The 15,935-nt window shown below is 36.4% G+C and overlaps 1 protein-coding gene across 3 annotated transcripts in view; it reads right to left on the bottom strand.

The window, feature by feature from the left end:
* Positions 1-15,935, bottom strand: part of epha3 (eph receptor A3) — a 114,783-nt gene that overhangs the window by 37,936 nt on the left and 60,912 nt on the right. For all 3 annotated transcript variants that reach the window (XM_052565843.1, XM_052565844.1, XM_052565845.1), the window contains exons 4-6: positions 14,897-15,052; positions 9,256-9,591; positions 966-1,090 (exon numbers count right to left, since the gene is read on the bottom strand). In XM_052565843.1, the coding sequence (XP_052421803.1) occupies positions 966-1,090; positions 9,256-9,591; positions 14,897-15,052 (617 nt within the window). The remainder of the gene's footprint in view (positions 1-965; positions 1,091-9,255; positions 9,592-14,896; positions 15,053-15,935) is intronic.

The raw sequence follows: 15,935 nt of genomic DNA, 5'->3' as shown, positions 1-15,935 counted from the left end.
CACAGTAAAAAACATCAAAATACATAAATTCTATGGAGTGAATGAACACTGCCACTACTTGGCTACACTAACTGTTTGGATGAGGAAAAGCATTATAAAATCTTCATAAACACTGAGGTGGAGAAATCTCCTCCACCCCAATCATTAGAAATGGTCAATCTCAGAGATGGCCAATCAAATCAAAGTAGGTGGGCTTAACTGTTCATAGAAGCAGAGCACAAATTTCAGCACAAATCATCAACTTAATGTTGAACCAGAGCAAGATAAGATGGAAGTTGCAAATCATTTAATATTAGTCAACTGTTTTACGATAGAAATGTTAAATGACCGACAGCTATCCAGTGATGCAAACTCACTCTCTACAAACAACGAAGCTGTGACTTTCACTTTAAAATCAACGATTTTACCTCATCATTGCTAAGAAATGCAGTGTAGTGATTCAGGATTCAGCATCGCTATTTTATTAATAAAAGGCATATTTCAGCAAGTCATCTTCACCACATCTAGATGCCTAAATGCACTACAGTTAGTTGCTGCCACGTGATTGGCTGATTAGAAATTTGGGTTACCAAGCAATTGGGCGATGAGTGTGTGTGTGTGTGTGTGTGTGTGTATAATTGTTAAACGAAAAATGAGCACTAGGGTCATTCTGTTCAGGTGGCTGAAGGATCTGTCCAACAGAAATAGGTTTTGCTCAATAAAAGCAAAAATAAAGGGAACATTAGTAGTGGGTTAAACTTTTCATTTCAGGGAAACATCTCTCAGCAGAGCAGACAGAATCTATTTCACCTCCAACAGTCAAATTAAGGCACATCGACTAACGACTTGAAATGCTCCCAGGTATATAGATGTTCGCTCTGGACCAAGATTCCTAATGATGCCAAATAAAAGGACAAAGTGATGACTTCAAATGAAAATGTTAATGCAGTGAACGCCCACAGCGAATCAAAATTAGACTGCCATACCTTCTCATAATATTTGACCTCGTAGTCCAAAATGATCCCGTTGGGTCTCTCTGGCTCCATCCATGACAGTGAGATGCTGTTTCTGGACGTTCGGTCCTTCCTGATGACAGTCACTGCAGATGGAGCTGCGCAGAGAGAGAGAAAATGGAGAAAAGAGGATTAGCTGTTTCCACTCTGGCTGTGATGGTATTACCAGCACATAAAGCCTAAGGTCACAGGAAGTTCAGCTGACATTTTCATTCAACAATTTGCCTCCTGTGAACTGGTTCCTGTTGACCTAATCGAGTTCGCTCACCACTGGGGGCCGGTTTCAAAGTTGGGAAAGTTGGGATTGAAAGACAAATTGATGCAATCAGGCAACGGATGGTTCCCGCAAACAGTGGCCACTTTCATGTCAAGTCAATACCTCGCACGGCTCATTAATTTTTTTTATGCCAAGGACTCCCAATTATGAAGTAATCCATTCATGGGTAACCCACTTTCTAAATAATGAAAGCAGGTATAACACCGTTACAAAAATGAGGTAGGTAAGTTTGTTTACATGTTTTTGAAAGAAGCTCTTAGCAATCTGTGTTTACTTGATCAAAACACAGTAACCAAAATACTGTGAAATATTATTACAAATTAAAAATAAGTGTTGCCTATTTGAATATATCTTAAAAACATAGTCATGTGATGCAAAGCTGAATATCATAATTTGCTGCTTATTATTATTAGCTATTAAATTTGTAAAAGTATATTAAAAAAAGTTAAGTAATAATAAATAATACAAAATATTTTGTATCATTATAAATGTCTTTACTCTCCTTTTTCATCTGTCCTTACTGAATAGAAATTCATATATTTATATACTTCTATTCTACTCTATTCTATTCTATTTTCTAGAGGTCCTAAGATTCCAGTGTGTAAATAAATAAATAAATAAATAAACCTAAATTAGTTTAGTATTTTCTTCCTTCCTTACTTCTTCTCTTTTTTTCCATCCCCACTATGCCATTCGTTCCTTATACAGTTTTGACGGTCCTTCAACTTAACAGTACACTTTACAAATGTGTCTCCAAACTCCTCCGTTGTGCTCTTAGATGTTTTTCATACAAACACCACCATTCGATCAAGGTTCTTTGAACCCGCATAATTATCCAGGGCATCCTTGAGATTAGCAATCTAGTCATTTACATAGCCCTCCAACCAGTGAACTATTTTGACAAAATATGTAGTTTTGCCCATCTCTAAGCGTGCTACAGGCAGCTCAAAGTCTCTCTCTGGGCTGGCGCTTCACATGGTCCCAATCTGTGACTTTAATTCATGTCAGAGCCGGTCCCGCTCTCCTCCTGCCTGGCGCTCATGTTCTTTTTCAACTTTACAGCTCTGTAATTGCGAGGCAGCATGGAGGCCATGAAGGCATCTGACTCGCCTGTGTTTTAATTTTATTAGACCACAGGAAAAAACATGTTGTTCTTTCAAATGTTCATGCTTTCCTTGATTGTGATTATACAGTCTCGAAATGCTTCTTTTCCTCTGGAACCCTTTCGTTTTTTTTTTTTTTTTCGTCTATTTCTCTTTGTTAATGAATCCAGATGGGCTCAGTCTGTTTGAGTTTGCAGCCCCGCTGCACAAGCTCCTTCCCTACGGCACTCTGATAGGGGAGGAATTATTGAAGTTTTATAGTGGCCGCAGTTTATGGAAGCTATGATTTGTAATGTCTGGACAGCAGGCTCATTTGACACTGTGTATCTTTCTCAGTGTTCACAGCACGAACAGATCAACTTCGACTTAAAATCAAATAAAAAGCACTGGTTTCTACAAAACCTTCGGAAAGAATGTGACAAACAGCAAAGAGCAAAGTGATTAAGTTTCTGAAACCAAGTAAGCAGCCTTATTAGTAAGCACAGTACTGCACTATAGGTAGACTATTGGGATATGTCCTAATAGTTTTTACATTTTTATTTTTATTTTTATATTGTGTTTTCACTTGCTTTTTATTTTATTTAGTCTTTTTTTAACCTTTTTCATTTTATTTTTCATACATGCATTCATTCATTCATTTAGTCTCTAAAGTTTTATACATTTTTGATTCATTTTAGTTTATTTAGCATAGGTTATTTTAGCACTTCAAGGCAAACTAAATGAGAAATGAGAAATCATGTCTTGTCCTGAAATTAAATCGATAAATAATTGAAAGTTACAAAAATGCTATTTATGGTTTTAATTTTAGTTTATAATAACAGCCCTGGTCCATAATCACCCTTATACTGTGCACTATTTGAGGGGACACATTTGTAGTGATGTCCGCAACCATAGTGGATATTGTCAAGTGCACTCATCCCCATAATGCATCTCAATTAGGAGGGTACAACCAATGAATAAATTCCATAGAAAAAAGCGAACGCAGCACTACTTGTCCCCTTGATGTCTTAATTTGCTCACTGGTTGTCACTTCTTCATTCAGCGGAGTGTGTTAGTGGAGTAATGTAGGGAGTAGTGAGTGAGTGTATATAGGGGAGTGATTTTGGCCTCAATGTTAAGGATCCAAAAGTTTGTTGTAATTGTTACTCAGGCATATGAGAAACTGTACGTCCTTTTGATCAACTTCTAACACAGCATTGTAAGTATCCTCCACAGAGAAGCAAATCACAGAATTAGTGACAATTTGCGACAAGCTGAGGTACAAAACTAAAAAAGTGGACAAAGTGGAAAAAATGTTGATTATAATCTATGCACTAAAGCTAATTATTAATAAAACAGTTCCAAGAATTTGACTGTTTTATTCAGTACTTGCTATGTTTATGAATCTCAGTTTTGAGGTGTTAGCTTAGCAACATGCTAATGCCAAACTCTACCGAAAACAGTTGTGAGTCAAGTCTTTTCTAATCGTGCGGCAGCCGATCTTTCAACAGGATGTTCACTTGGTTTTGGAACTGTGTACATTTCTCGGCTTTCTCCTTGTGAACAGATCGCCTCTGTCTTAAAGCCAAAAGAAATCTTCAGTTCCCACAAACCTCCTAGAAGAAAGCAACAGCAAAAAGAACCACACAATTATGTGGGATACTGCGAGGATATTCAGTTACGAAAAACTGCAGGAGGGAGGGAGCTCTTCAGAAGAGGAGTGAAACCAGAGCGCTGCGTTTACAGGTGTGGCTGACAATTATTATACTGGCAAGTATGCTATAATCTTAGTGAAGTGCTGTCGGGATAATGACATTCTGCAGAACATGGTCTCAAAATGTCCTCCACATGGCTCTGCGGATGTGGGACAGAGGCATGGCATTAATGTGGGTCCAGACCCTACTTTTCTTTCTCCCTGCCCTTTCCCCCTGAAAACTCCACATGCCAAACAGAAGAGGCAAACCGCAACAGCATATTTCAAGAATGCATTATTGAGTCATGGAAAACCTTTTGTCATGCCATGATCCAGCTAAACACTTCCACGCAGATCAGGGGCCAAAATTAACACTTGCCAAGTGCCAAACGCAAGTCCGAATTGGCTTCGGCTGTTGACTGGTAACATAAGGAACTGCAGCATTTCATGGTTTCAATCCAATTGTAAGAATGATATCTCACCCTAACTGATGTAATATGAGCAATTGTAAAGAACAATTATTCTTCTTCTTTTTATTATTATTATTATTATTATTATTATTATTATTATTATTTGTTTATTTATTTATTTATTTATTTTTGGTGGTACATATTTTAATGTCTCTTCTGCCCACCATTGCTGATTTTATCTGATCAGACATACAATAAAAACAGTACATTTGTTAAATATTATTACAAATGAAATCAGCTATTTTCTATTTGAATATACACTTTAAAATGTTTAAATGTTTTTAAATTTTATTTCTATGATGCAAAGATCATGATCCTTCAGAAATCATTCTAATGATGATTTGGTGTAAAAAAAAAATAATAAAAAAATAAATAAAACGGTTGCCTAATTTTTTTTTTTTTTTTTGGAAAATGATACTTTTTGGTTTAAATAGTTTAAACAAACAACATTTACATTTTAGATAAATAGTATGATTAAAAAGTGATATCATACATAATTCAAAAGTGACAGCTAAGATATTAACTGTAACTTTTGAAGAATTTAATGTCATATATCAATAATAATATTATACTGACTGACCCCAAACTTTTGCACAATAGTAATTTTGAGAATATTCCTCACTAGTAATAATAATAATAATAAACATGACATGTGACTGGGAGATAGAGATTGACCCCTATAACATATGATCTTGTAATTTAGAGCTTAACAAGTCATTAAAAAATCATTATAAAAAATACAGTGCAAATGATAGTTTTCCAGTTTCCCAGGGAAATCTTTTTCAATTCACATCGTGTTCAGTTGTGCCAAAAAGTTAATTTTGCACATCCCGGCACAGTAGAATGAGTCTTTGGAATTACTGAAAGTTAGACCACATGCTTTTCCAGCTTTGTTGGCTTTGCTGAAAATCTCTGCCCTGCCCCGGCACGGCTGCAAGGTCAGAAGGATTGGCCCGTTAAAATGGCAGAACCATCGGGTCTCGAAACACACGTTTTACAGCTCTGATGAGATTGAGAGCCGAGCAGAGAGCACAGTTCTTACACGGAGGGCAGCTTGCGTGTGCTGTCTCCCTTGGGCTGCGGAGCACATGCTGGCTCTGTTTAGATGGATTGGGCTGTGCTGACAACCCTCGGAGCCCCTTGTAAATGTGCTCTCTGCAGCCCCGACTCACTAGATTGGCCATTCACACATCCATCTCCTTGTTCTGGCTGTGTTTTATAGGACAGTAAAGGAAGCTGGATTATTTGTCTAAGAGCAAGAGTAGAGAAGAACAGAGAGAGGGGTCACAATCTTCCTGGTTTTGGTTTCTGAAACAGCCTGAACTGAAAAACTCAATCGAAAAGACAGAAAATGAGGGTGTAGTGCTGTCTCTGTGCGAGGAAATGAATACCATTGCAGTCCAATAAACTGGAGCGCTTAAGCAAAAAAAATGTTTCTTTGTACTGTGTGCTTTGAAATCAAGTAAGAATTGTGAGCGGGAGTGTGTATGTCTAAAGGGATAAATAAATTGTTAGAGGGTAATAAGGACATAGAAATCAACAGATGATAATTAAAAACAAATGGCCTCAATATAAAAAAAAAAAATGTATTTAAGGTTTGTTAAAATGTTACTCTTCACTGAAGAACTAGAGAAGAGAAGTGTTAAATCCATATTTACTGCCCATCAGTTTGAGGGGCTACAAATCTGTCTCCCTCAAGGTATCCTTGTTTGACAAAAACACCTTTAATAGAGTGAAGCTGTGACCTATCAACACTAAAAAACCTTAAACCCACAACAAACTCTGCTGCTTATAGCCAGGGTCATTCTAACACTGTGCTACGTTTTTATAACCCCATCTATATGTCTTAGTATATTGGAAAACGTTAAAATCTGAAATCTGAGTGAATGTTGTCATTTTATTCAGGTGCTATAAAGTAAATTCTGAATAATAATAATAATAATGAAATACTAATTAAAATATGCATTGGTGTTTTTAAATTTATAATATTATTTCAGTAATTATCGGTTCATTTTTTTTTTCAATCTTTCAAAGTAAAATATATTACTTTTCTTAAGAATACTGTTTTTTTAAAATAATTTTTTTCCTGTTTCATCAGTATCACTTTATAATGTTAATCTTTTTTTTAAAAACGAAAATAATTTTAATCTAATTTTAATAACAATAAGTAAGCAATGCACACTATTATTAAAAAAAAATAAGAAATATGTTTTGAAAGGAGACACATCCTCACCAAGGCTGCATTTATTTGATAAAAAAAAAAATACATTATAAACAGTAATACTGTGAAATATTATGATTCCAAATAAATGTTTTCTATTTGGATATATTTTCAATTGTAATTAATTCCAGTGAAGCAAAGCTGTATTTCCAGCATCATTCCATCCATACCAGCATTCAGTGTCACATGATCCTTCAGAAATCATTCTCATATGCTGATTTGCTTGCCAAGGAAAAAAATTAATGTTGCAAACAGTTGTGTTGTTTTATATTTTTATGGAAAAAATGATTCTTTTGCAACTGAAAGTTCAACAGAAAGTATTTATTGTAAATAGGAAGTCTTAACTGTCTCTTTTGATCCATTTTAGTGTCATTGCTGAATAAAAGTATTAAATTTAGTAATTTAGTTAGTCTTTTCAGATTTTCTTTACTTATTAACATTTAATATAATTCAATGAATATTTGGAATAGTCTTTTATATATGAAGAGTTCAGATGCAAAAGCCTCTAAATGCCATCTGAAATTTTCATCTAAAATTTGGATTTTTATCAGGCTCCTATATTTATGTTCAGTTATTTCACTTTAATAGTCTGGCAAAGGACCTGCAGATTGGCATTAAAGTAAAATGACTCAACCTAAGCATAGTAGCTTGATAAAAATCCTAATTTTAGATGCAAATTTCAGATGGCATTTAGAGGCTTTTGCATCTGAACTCTTCATATATAAAAAATACTTTCATAGCAAGCATACATTATCCATTTTCAAAAGTTAACAGGGATGACCCACAAATAATGAAAATATTGTTGAAAACATGAATGTTGATTGACTCAGAGAGGGAAGATAGCATAGACAGGGCTCGAGAACAGACACACAAGTCTTCAAAAAGGAAGCCCACATGGAATGAGAGGCAGATGGCCTGCCGTCCAGCACCCCTCTGCTTTAGTAACCTGAGGAGTCGTGACCTTCAGTCAGCCATACTAGAGGCCAACACCTGCAGAATGATAAGTTCACAGACAGCTGTGCTAGCGCGGGATGAGCAATAAGCTCGCGGAGGCATTAAACAGTTCTATTCTTCCTTCCAATTGGAATGTTGAGCGTTGTTGCACATCACTGAGGGGAAATTGAATTGTCTTTGTGAAAATGTCTCAACCCATCTCAGGGGACCATTAAAACATTTCGCACGATCAATGGAAATCTTTGATGACAATTTTTCTGTTAAGACGTGGCTTTGAATGAAGTGTCATTTTGTGGGAATTTTGTGTTAATGTGCCATTAGAAGACCCGGGAGAATTAAATGGATAGTTCACACATTGTTCTGAACCTCTATGATGTTCTTTCTTCCATGGAACACAAAAGGTGAATATCTGAAGAAAATCCTGGCTGATCTATTCCATAATGAATGGGGAATGGGCCTGTCATGTCACAAAATTGCAAAAAGAGCACAATAAAATGATCAGAACTGTTACGATTATGCTTTATTCCAATATACAACCCAGTCTCATTGTAAAAATGTGCCAACATTTATGCAAAATGATTTTAGGTTGCTTCTTGTTCGTTTTGTAACTCTTTCAAAGTGAAATATCCAGTGAGTGATGCTAAAAGTGTGTTCAGTTTTATCCTAAAGAAATCAACGTGAACTTGTCAACGTTTGATTTCATTAGTTGTGCATATTATAGCAGTTTAGAAATGAAATATCTGGTGAGTGGTGTTAAAAAATGTACCACCAACCCTTAACCTAAGTCAATAGCAAATGTGAGACAAAAACACATTTTCTGAAGCAACCACAGCATTTTAGCTTGCTTTTACAAGACTTTGAACTATGTCATTGTGACTCCTGTTTCACAGGTATCGAAAGCAATATGCTATACGAGGTGCGCTACCAAGCAATTTTACTATATCAGAAAATCCATACATATGGAGAAGATTATGGGGCAGAATAAATATAGGTATTTTTTAATTGAAAATAAATACATTGATCTGCCCCATAACCATACTATGTGTGAAAAGGAACAAAAGTAGTTGGCATTTACTGCCTCTAGTGGAAAAATCAGTGAATTGCATGTATAGGTAGTTTTTCACAAAAGTGTAGGTAGAGGCATTGCATTGAGGAGTTAAAGATGGCTAAATATAATAACAAACGTACTGACGCAAAACACATTGAAGCCATTTTTTACAAACTCCATTGGTTCTGATTTTTTATTTTTATTTATTTCCTTCCTTTTCTCACATAAACTTTGTATGGTTTTGAAAACAGTGCTTGAACCATATGGACCTCTTTTATAATACATTTAGGGCTTTTTTCATGAATTTGGAGTTTGACAGTTCCAGTCCAAGTTCATTTTAAGAAAAAACTATTCAGGATATCCTTCAAAAATGTACCTTTTTTGTTTCATGGCTGAAAGAACATCATATGTGTTTCAGATCTAAATGAGTAAACCATGAGTAAATGTTTCCCAGTGTTTTTTGGAAAGGGTGGAGAAAATGTCTTTAAAAATAGAATATTCTGAGATGGGCGACTCACCTGCTTGGTTTGTAGTGATGATGACCGCAGCATACTGCCGGACCGTGGGGGCCAGGGAGGACACTCCATTTTGGGCCTCGATCTCAAAGGTGTAGTTGGTGTGTGCCAGGAGGTCCACCATGGTTACTGTTGTGTTAGTGAGGCCGGTGGCACGGGGCAAGAAGCGCACGGCCCCTCGACAGGGTTCACACTGCCTGGGACCCGGCCAACAACGCTTACAGACCACGTTAAATATCACGTCCTTCCTGCCTCCGCTATCAGCCGGCAAGGTCCAGTCTAGAATCACTGACGTCTCATTAATGGCAGAGATCACATTGCGTGGGGCAGATGGAGGTCCTGAGGAAGAAGATATGTGATATAATATTTCTTCATAATTTTTTTAATCAAGCAATAAAAATATTGTACAGCATGATGAAAATCCATTTCAGCTGTACTGACAAGCATATTCAACACTGACAAGGCGAACCAATATTGACCCAGGAAACCCATCTTTTCTTCTACCATTTCTTCTACACTGTTTAAAATAAAAGTTCTTTATTGGAATTGATGGGCTTAACATTCAGAAAAACCGCAGAAGTTTCTTTATAGTCGACCTCAGTTCTTTAGATTACTAAAATATTGTTCAAATGATGGAAAAAAAAAAACTGTTCACTGAAAGGTTCTTTAGATAACCCAAAATGGTTCTTCATTAAATGATAATGCCAAAACGCTTTTTGGAACCTTTTTATTTTTCTAAGAGTGTAGACAGCAATGAGATTGAATGGAGATGAAACAGAGACTTCTGGATGCTTATCAAATCATTGGTCTTGATATGAACTCAAACATTTCTCCTCGAATCCACCAAGCTCAAATAATTTATTTATTTATTAACTGATTCTGCGCGGAACTGTCTCATTTGTCTTTTTTCACTTTTTCCTAAGAGATGACAGGAGAAACATCTGGGACAAGGTTTATACTTAAATGAAACACAACTGAAAAACTCATGAGCTATGAAAGAGCAATAAAATATCCCTCTGGAGAAGTACGTTTACTTTAAAAAGTGTGGGTTTAATCGTTAAAATCATCAGTTATGGATGGATATGGAATTTAGGCAGCCATGTCCTTCCCCTTGTTAAAATGCTGGCAAAGCCTCTAAAATTGCTCCAGAGTTCAGAAGTGTCCTCACTGGATTGTTATATTAACTTTAAAAGATTGTCATGGTAAAAAAAAATAGGGTATGAAGAGCGGCCAGGGTGCTCTATTGATTGAAATAGCAGGCCTGCACAGCAAGCTGTTGTTCGAATAAGTGACAGACTTCGGCATATATGTGAACAAGAGTGAAATCTCAGATTAAAGTAAGGTGATGGACACCAGTTCAAAGCCAGTAAATCATTTTGGAATATTTTGCGAATTTAATACTTGACCTCTGGGTATAATTACACTAAAACTAAATTTAAAATGGCTTAAAAATGGTGGTGAATGAGAAGTGCAATCCAGAATGCAATGTTGGTTTGGTTTGATTTGACGTCAACTCACACGCTGAAGGCCAAGAGATGGCCTCAGTTTAGAGATGGTTGGGGGGGGGGGTGATAGGATTTGATCCTACATTAAGAAATAGAACATTACACAAAGGAATCTCCTCCACAAATTCGCTCTGGAACATTCCAGAACACTCCCTGTTGCTTTCCCTTCATTGTGACATGAAGATAAATCAGACATTTAGCTTCAAGGTCAAATACAGGATTCACCACATTGGCCTTTTCAAAAGCACTTAGAAAAAGAAGAGCAACAATCCTTGAAGAATAATTCACTCAAAATGTAATTTTATAATCACATTTACCAGCTCTTGTGGAGGGGTAGACTGAAAGAGTTTCACTGAAAGTCTTAAACATCAGTCTGGTCCTCACATGACAATGGTATGACTTCAGAAGACACAGAATGCAGCACATAACCATATACTATATTATACCGTATACCAGCGCTTCTCAAACTTTTATGCTGTGTTCATGACAAACTAAGTAACTAAATAAAAACAAACTGCAGTGGACTTTCTTTTTAACATTTAATTTCATGGAAGACAAAAAACAACATGAGTTTGGAATTACATGAAGGAGAGGATTTTCATATTTGGCTAAACAACCTTTCTTATTTTTATAATGTATAGTGGATTTATATATATATATATATATATATATATATATATATATATATATATATATATATATATATATATATATATATAACACCTTAATCTTTCCTTTATATAAAAAATGAGTATCATAAAAAGGAGGTTGTCTGTGTCAGCAGAGATAAAAAAATCAGCCTAGTCTCATAAAAATACATACCTCTGGGTACTTTTCTGCAACACCGTTTTTACATACCTTACTGCATGTTTCGCTGAAGTTTCAAAGAGAAATGTTCACTGTGTGGCATTAAAACACGGGTTCAATTCGTGAACCCTAGCATGTTTTTATTACATTGATATAGGTACGTATTGCCGTCTTTTTGTTACGTTGCTTCAGGTACGTATTGCGGTGGTTCAGAATTATTCAAAATGTTCGTGGACTGTCGATAAAAGGTAATGCTCTCTCATGATGGAAATATGCCCTACACCAAACCCAAACCTAAACCTACCCCATAGTGCTAACGAATGCAAAACCAATATAAAATGCATTTGCCGATGCCACTGTGCCACAGCTACCGAGCAAACCAATCTTGGATAAAAACCCATAGATATGAGGCTGGATATGTGCGATGCGAATGTTCAAAAAAATCAGTTCTCAAATCTCCCAGCGTATTACAATTGTTTGGAAGTCATGACATAATATTCTTCAAGCAATTGTGCGAAAATTACACTTTATTAATCGGAACTGTAAATTTGTGCAAATACTAATAAAAAGGTGTCGGAATTTTACTACCTCTAGTGTTCACCTCTTTTGGAAACTGCAGTGATACGTCTCGCGAAAACGTGCCCCCAAGTAAGTTTTTGCCATGAGAACAGGTAGCAGAAATGCATTAATGTGCCTCAGTCTGCAGTGGCAACAGCATAAACCAACGTCTTTTTCTTTTAGGATGGAGGAAAAAGTCGATATACAGTATGTCACTAGGTAACATCTTTGCCAGAGCATAGCGTCCTTTGATCCTGACATATAATAGAAATCACAGTGAGCATGTAATGTTAACAGACTCGCTGGCCTGTTAGTGGGAGGATGTGAGGTGTGCCGGGGTAAGCCATCCATTATTCAGACAGGTAATCCAGAAAAGTGTGACTAGCCTTAGTTATTACCACAGACCTGAACAATCACCACCACAACATGACGAACCCATGAAATTCTCTCCGTGACGTATGGAAGATGTCTGCGTCTGGTATTGGTTCAATCAGAGCTGTGTAGATTACTTGATCAATTGTAGTCTATTACAAAACTGTAGTAAGTATCGTAATGTAGGTTACCCATTTTTAGTAATGTAATCTGACTACTTTTTAGATTACTTTTTTATTTTTTATAAAACTACAGTATAACTTTATCCAGTTTATTAAACAGTAAATGTACTGGATACAGATGAAGACTGTTTCACAGTTATACTTCACCTATACATTAGTAACTTGCATCATTTGTTTCATACTTTCATACAGTTATATACGATGTCTGCCGTTGGCATTTTCCTCACATCATAGAGTTACGCAGCAGAATATCGCCTTTATGAGGTCATAAAAAGGAGACCGACAGTCCATTTATACATACTAAAAACAGGCATAAATATGTATGCCTTTGAAACATTCAACCGTGATTAAATGCCGACCTTCGCTGACACAACATAGTACGCAACATAAACTGTAAATTTTACAAAGCAATAATTCACATAGCAACTGCCTGTGTAATGCAGCCATGACCTGAATTATATTCACATGCAAAAAAAAAAAAAACATCTCTGAAGAACTCAGAATGACCTTCCACAATTATTGTAGATAATATCATGCGTCGTCTTCCTTTAATTGCAGTTCCGCTCTCAGAGCTGCACTTAAAGCGTATCGGCTCCACTGCCTGAATCCGAGCAGATTCTATCAAGATAAATGTACAAACTCGGGGGCAATGGCAGCATGAAGTGGAGAAATTAAAGTCGTACACTCCGTTCAAGCATTTTTCCGCTCACTGTACCCATCAAAGTCTTAAACTAACATTGGGAACGAGTGCTTAAGTGGAAATGAAGACTCTGTATTGCTTCCGACAGCCTAAATAAAAAGCGACTTGCATGAGCGTGGCGTGATCTGACGTGCTGACTACTTCGGATGTCACGTAAGATACACCCTATTAAACTTGGCCGCAGAATTCAAAAAGGCTCTTGGTGGTTTTATGTGATATGAATCAGCACTGATAGCAATGCGGTGATTTATGGATAATGTGTTTTGGAATGCTTGGCAGTCGCTGCATGCATCTGTCTACCATCTGCGTGCTTCTCCATAAAAGAGAATGGGTTAGCTTGCTCTGCTGCGCAAACCCGAGGAGGCCCGTTGGTTGAAACGGTTAAAAATAAGCAAACACGGGCTATTCTCGGCGGGACAGCTTGAAGGCCGCTGAGGGGGTATCGGAAGCTTTGTCAGAATGAGCCAACACAAATTCATCAATCCTTGAACAAACACCATCGTTCAGAAAGCTCCGGCACTTCTTAGAGCTGCGCGGCGAACAGGAACACTGCGTTTCAAGTAGCATAAATAATTATCCGTACAACAACATCACTTCTAAATGCTTGTGGAGATTTTGCTGTCCTGCACTGTTGTGTTGAACATCTGCGTACGCCTTTGAGCTGCGGCTCACACTGACCCAAACTGGTTTCCATGCAGTTTGCCGAAAAAAAATACAAAGATTCATGACAAAACAGAAAACATCTATTGCAGCTTACACTGCTATTTCAGTATAACTAAGATACTATGCATAATACATTTGTTTAATATTTTGAATTAGTTTTTATGTTTGTATTTTACATTTTAATTTTATTTAAAGTTCTGCTGTTATACAGTATATATATATATATAATTTTTTTTTTTTTTTTTTTCATAAATACCATGATAAATCTAGTTTTTATTCATGTTTATAATTTTCTATTTTGAGTTATTTTATGATATTGACAAATTATGTCTTGGCAAACTACCTGAAATAAAACAAGTATATTTGTTCCTTTTTAAATAATTTATATTATTGTAATTAACATTTCTTTTATTTCATGTTATTTATGTATTGAGTTAATTATTTATGGTACATGTCAGTTAAATTATAATAACCCTAGCAGCATGTCAGCCAATCAAATAAACAAACAAACACCATAATAAAAATAAGATAAATTACACATGAATGAATGAATGAACAAACAAACAAACAGTTGGTCCCTTTCTGTTAGGTGTCAATATGGCCACCCAAATATTTTTTGTTCAAAATTAGCTGCACATTTCCTTTATGTTCACTTCTTTGCACACTAAGATGCAAATAACTACCACTAAAATAAAGTATAAATAGTATCTAACATTATTTTTACTTAGAGTAAACAGCATTTGTCGCATCAAGTGTGGGTCAGATTGAGCTGAACAAAACAAGAGTCTTAAACGTGAAGTTAAACCGATAGAATCTGGAGAAAATGCACGTATGTAGGTACAGTAAGCAGTACATACGAGAGCAGGCCATGGAGACGGGGTCCTCTCCTGCACGGAAGTAGTTTTTCTCGCAGTCACAGTGCGTGGCTCCCTCCTGGTGTGTGTAGCTGTGCGGCGGACACTTGGAGCACTTGACGTTCCCAGAAGAGGCCTTATAGAAGCCGGGCCGGCAGGCTGTGGAGACAACAACAGGAGGAAAGACAAATTAGGATGCTGGGAGTCTCTAGCCGACAGGGCCATTCATTACCCCATTACTATGCTGCCGCTTTTAATGGAGCGAATCATTTCACATACCCATATGCATCGGCAGACAAAATGGAAAGACATTTAATCATCTGCACGGACTTAAACAAACTAATAGCAGAACCAACAGCGCTGAGATGTGCGTACGGCCGGCCACACGCACGTGAGTGGATCTTATGATCTCATAGGAAAGAAATATTGTTTCTAGACAGTAACGAGATCAAATGGAGACAGTTTCTGAAGAGATTTCAACAATGTCTTTAACTGTCAAGACATCTGCCAAAATACTGAAGTCTCAGAATGAACTCATCGAATTCCACAAACTTAATATTCAACATTCACTATTTGCTTACTTTAATGTGAATTTTTTTATTATTTTTATTTTTAAAAATGTTTAAAAGTGTTAGGGTGATATAATTGTCCTCATATCATAATGAAGAAACAGCCATTAAAATAAAAAATACCTAGAAAAGATAAACAGGAAAGGCTATCATAGAAAGGAACTCTGCAGACATTTATCCCACATTATCGAATGCTAAAAAAGATTTGTAGAAATATTTTAGAAACCTTTCTGCTCACCAAAGCTGCTTTTTATTTATTTATAATTTTTTTATTTTTAAATTTTAATTTTTTTTTGTTTTACAAACAAGGCCCAGTTTGACGCCGGATTTGCACATCGTTTATTTCTTAAGGATGATGCAATCCCAAGGAAAAAGGGTCACGATCGTGTGTTGGAACCGCAGGCGGTGAGTAAAACTGCTTCAAATATCTCTGCCTCCTTGTTAGTGCGTCCCCTCCCATGCCGGAGACCCCC

Source organism: Carassius gibelio, chromosome B9 (genome assembly GCF_023724105.1).
Source record: "Carassius gibelio isolate Cgi1373 ecotype wild population from Czech Republic chromosome B9, carGib1.2-hapl.c, whole genome shotgun sequence".
Lineage (NCBI taxonomy): Eukaryota > Metazoa > Chordata > Actinopteri > Cypriniformes > Cyprinidae > Carassius > Carassius gibelio.
This window is presented reverse-complemented; position numbering and strand designations above follow the sequence as displayed.